At 36.4% G+C, this 4,997-nt stretch overlaps 1 protein-coding gene across 1 annotated transcript in view; it reads right to left on the bottom strand.

Annotated features, from left to right (window-relative positions):
- Positions 1-822: 822 nt before the first annotated feature.
- The window catches only part of RAB21 (RAB21, member RAS oncogene family), a gene marked incomplete at its 5' end in the record, with an annotated part of 12,376 nt that continues 8,201 nt past the window's right edge, over positions 823-4,997 (bottom strand). The window contains 4 exons of the mRNA XM_010184466.1: positions 823-1,700; positions 2,606-2,694; positions 3,116-3,170; positions 3,980-4,043. Coding sequence (XP_010182768.1) covers positions 1,561-1,700; positions 2,606-2,694; positions 3,116-3,170; positions 3,980-4,043 — 348 coding nt within the window. The remainder of the gene's footprint in view (positions 1,701-2,605; positions 2,695-3,115; positions 3,171-3,979; positions 4,044-4,997) is intronic.

The raw sequence follows: 4,997 nt of genomic DNA on the forward strand, positions 1-4,997 counted from the left end.
GAAAGGGAAAAAAGCAACAGGACCAGTCTGTATCAAAGCCACCTAGTATTTAAGAGAAAGTAAAAATCAGATTGAAGACAGCACACTTCTCTTGCACGTCAGACTGATTAGTTACTATTCCTTTAGTGCACTGGAACATATCCACACCATTCAATGCATTCATATGCAATACTAACTCTACCCTTCAGAAAAAGGAAGGCCAAGGAATATTCTATTTTGTCATAGACATCACCTTTACTGTTTTTCCAAGCATGACAACTTAGGTAAAAAAAGTCAGAGCACAAAACATTTTGAAGTTTCAGCTACCACCATTTGTGTTCCTTTGTGATAGTAGTTTATACACTCTGAAAACCCTCCTCCCAAAACTTAAGTGGGCTTCAAAACTCTTCACAAGACAACGAGCAAGTCAGGAGTAAGTTCAGTTCTGTCTAGTATCCCCAAAGTAACAATTACATCTGGCAAGTTTTGTATCTTCCATTTAATCACTCCAAATCAGAAGGAGTTCTAGTTAATGTCAACTCGTTTGTTCACTCAAGCCCCGCAATACAGGGGGAAAAAAGCTCATTAATAGTTTATAATGCTGTCTTGGGACACAATGTATTAATGCAGCTTAAGAGTTTCCCATGCATCTGGTTTACTGATTACCAGATCGATGAGGGCTAAAGTTGCTTTGACTTTCTGGGGGTATTTTGAGAGGCCAAAGTAAATGCAGAGGCAAGATACATACATGCACCAACTGTTCTAGCTGGGAGTCAAACAACTCAATGTTAACCAGCAGTCTAAGGAAGCATTCTCTTCCCACTAAGGGCATACTCTAAGTACTGCTGCTTGCCAGAAAGAGACTTTAAAAAAATGCTTTAGCTATGAATGTACCAAAAAAAGCTGTTTTCAGGTAAGGGGAACAGAATGAACAATTCAACAGTATACATGAAAAGCTTGCATCTTTCACTGACTTTTTCACTTCACAACCACTGACAAGACTGATGTACATATTTCTTCACCTGCAATTGTAAAAGCAGATAAAATATTTAATGTAATTTACAATGTATTTTACCAGCTTGGCATACAGGATGAACAATATATCAAAGTAGTTGACAGTTATAGGCTTGTGGAGGCCCTGCAAAAATATTACTTCAGATATCTGCTAATTTAAAAAAAAAATCAATTTGCGTTTTAGAAGTGATACATTTCAATCTACCACAAAATACAAAGAGCTGCAAAAACGTATACCATTCCAACAACAACGTATATAAGTTATTAAATAATGATCTGATTTAAAAGAATATAAATGAAGCCTTTAAGTAGGTCTTTTCTACATGCATATTATTCCTCATTAAAGAAAAATATGTAAAAAGGCCATTGGTAATTGCTTTGTTAACCACTGTAGAAAATGCCAATTCTCTGGTCACAGATGCCACTAGTTTAGCACTTAAGGTCTCTGCAGTGTTACATGTGATTATTTTTAAATACTGTTAATTCTATTACTCCATTGGTAAAGAATGCGTGACTTGGAATATGGCAGTCTTCATACTGAGAGGGCAGGGATGCACAGTTTTATAATTATCCAGAAGAACAGCACCCTCCGCTGCTCTGTACTTGTGGCTCATCATCAATGATCTGTACCCCTCGCCTTGCTATTCCTGACTGACTGGAACCATTGCCTCTTGCTCTTTCATCCACTTGAGCAGTTTCTATCATTCCTGTAAAGGAAGAAATGTATTAGACGACATTCTACTGCATTTTTACACAAGACTTTGAGATCTTAATCTATTTAAGTTGCATGCACAAAGTTCAGTAAGACTGGTTCTCCTATTTATTATACAGAAATAGGTATCACATGGCATAGCTGCAAGAACATTCTTCTTCTTCCTAAAGCATCAAATATCCAGCAGCTCCTGTTGGCTAAATAAGGCCTTAGATGCACCAATGTCTGGAGTTAGTGATTTCAAAAGCTAGATTTACCCATTCATATCAGGAGCATTATGTTAAAAAAGAAAAACAAGCAATCACACACATCATACATATATCACCCCACTCCCTCCAAAAAACCCAACCTGTTCTTCAGATATGCAGGTGAAGTTTTGCTTAAATTCTTATATCATAATAATACAATGACTAGGACAATTTCCCTGTATTACAACATTTTTATCCTACATTCTCTGATCTTTACCATTTTCTTAGACTGCTGTCTAAAAATTGCATCATTACAACTTTTAGTCTGATTTGTAACTGACATCATTTGATAAAATTTTTTGAAAAAGGTTGAAACAGAAAGGTTTGAAACAGGCAATAGTGAAGCCAGTCACGTGAAGTTTGATTTGAAGTTACTATTTACACATGCTAAGTCATGTGTAAATATGACAGCAGGCAGTGCTCCAAAGTGACAAAAAGACATTTTAGAAGTACAGCATGAATTTGCAAATATTGTGAGCATCCACACATCAAGCTTTCATAGCTGTTACAGTACACAGGTGGCTTAAAGTAGACTCAGATAAAGTCAGATCTTAGCAACAGTTTACATTGAGGCTTTTCTATATGGTATTAAGCATTCTGAAACATTGAGCATTTTGTGAATGAACTCTTTACCAAACTAGATAATACCTACTTTTACAAAGGTCAAGAAACAGTTCTTCGATTCCTTTGTTCTGTTTAGCTGAAGTGTGATAGTGTTTTGCTCCAACAGATTCAGCATACCTGTAGGAATGCAGATACAGAACTTCACTGTACTGAAACACTCAATCCTTCTAAGCCACTTTACATGAAGCAAAAAGATGATCATACGACGTTTTATTCAGAGTTAATCTACACACACTGATTTAATGTAAAAAGGAAATTATGTGCTTAAAATTGCCATAATTCATGAAAAATAGATAAAATAGAGAAAATTTAAAGGCTAGAAATGCATTTAAACGGCAAATGTTGACTTTAATCATGTACAACTCGAGTCACACTTTGGTCAGTAAGGACATTCGAGGACTCTGATACTAACAAAATACTTAACACAGCAGCCAGCTAGGCATTGTTGGCTTACGCCTGCCAGTGAACAGCATCACAAGTTTATTATTCCAGCATAATTCTGCAATGACTGTTTCCATTAACAGTTGGTGTGACTTACGTTTCTGCTTCTTGCACTGAAACGTGTCGCTCTTTTTCCAAGTCTATTTTGTTACCTGTTGGAAACAAGTTAATCTTTCAAGTCTTTCTACTCCAAAATCACCCAAAAGAAAGCAGTCATGTAGTCACTGTACCCCATCATTTTCTTACAAGCTGTCCCAGTAATGACCGACTCCTACACTGGTCTCAATTTGGAGCACAATACCATTTAAGAATCCCCTCTCACTCAAGCATTTACAGGCAATGAAGTTCTACTTCTGTAGAGAGATTCAGGATAGCTAAATACCTCCATATAAGCCACCCCTTCAGCCTTCTGCTTTTCTTTTGTAATTTTTTCGGCATCTTACCTGCGCTGCAAAGGTAGTTTTTGTAGAATACCCACACATCCAGCCCCCTGGAAGTGTTTTAATCACTAGATCAAATTTAAAATTTTCTGTTGCATTCTGCTTGCACTGAAATATCCAAGCTTTAAGACTCATTCCATCCCCCCAGGCATTTAATTATGAAAACAGACAAGAATCCAGTCTACGCCACTGAGAAATGAAAAAATGACATTTGAGTACTTGGAAGAAGGATAATACACATTTGAGGCTTATGTTTCTTGTTGTTAAACTACAGTCTGCAGGTGTCTGTACCATGCACTTCTGACATGGTATATCATTAAATAGCCTGCTTTTCAAAACTAATTCTTATTTTCCTCAATGTGATCTACAGAAACTTCTAGCTCCAATCGAGTTTCAAATATCCAATTAACATAAGCTTTACCCTTTCACATGTACAAGCTGTCAAAACAATGTTTGGAAGATGCTACTAATAAAAATAATAATTTGTTTCAGTCATTAGAATTGTGTTAAAAAACACCTACCTACTATACATAAACAGATTTCATTTCCCAACATTTTTCTTAATTCTTTAACCCAGTTTTTTACCTGCAAAAAGAACAGAGGTAAGTTTATTTTTACTTGATGTACTACTGGCTCAGGCATTGTGAAACTAACATTTCCATTATTAACTGTTTAGAGCAACATAAATGGACAAAATATTCTTCAGATAGCTATGCATGGCTCTTGTTCAGCAGATTTTAGTTCACAGTTGAAATTAAGAGCAAATGACTTGGATAAAATAGTTCAGTTACTCCAGGAATATAATTCACCACACTCATGTTAGCCCTACTCCAAAGAGTAAGTTCGCTGCAATGGCCCTTTAGGTCACGCAAGAGATCTTTTATCAGCAGGCTGATATCTTACTGACAGATCACAAATGGTACTTTAAAGGTAGAGGTACCTGAACTGAGTTGTTCAGGGTAGACTAATAACAGATGTTTGTTTCCCCAAGAGAATAGATAGAAAAAGAGTGTAGAGTCAGCTGATGGTAAGGTATCTGTTATCAATTCTGTTGTCATGCTTTGAAGCTGTATGAGCATTGCATTGACTTAGGGGCTGTTATTTTAAAGGAATTTAAGTCATGAAGAGAGGCAACCACTTTAAGAACCTAAAAATAGTTAAGATACATGATACGGATGTAATTACACAATAATTTCCACAAATTAAATTCTCAGAAAAAGACAGAAGGTTAAGCATTTTGATACCACCAAATTTTACTAAGCAAGCCTCAGCATGAAAAGGCACAAGTTGAAGTAGTATTCAAGTCACCACAATTCTGCAGATGGGGGGCAGGAGTTTATCTGCCAGCACAAGTGCTTTACTTGCTCTACATTTGACTATTTTAATTACTTAATCTGTTGTGGAACTATACCCTTATACTACTTCTATCACTGCTAACCCAATCCTTGTCCATACAACCACAGTATCTTATTCCTCTACACAGAATTCCTACTGGTTTTGCCACTGGCTAAGCTGAGACAGCCTCACTTAGGAAAGAGT

The sequence above is a fragment of the Mesitornis unicolor genome, unplaced genomic scaffold, assembly GCF_000695765.1.
Source record: "Mesitornis unicolor isolate BGI_N332 unplaced genomic scaffold, ASM69576v1 scaffold50805, whole genome shotgun sequence".
In the NCBI taxonomy this organism is placed as follows: Eukaryota; Metazoa; Chordata; class Aves; order Mesitornithiformes; family Mesitornithidae; genus Mesitornis; species Mesitornis unicolor.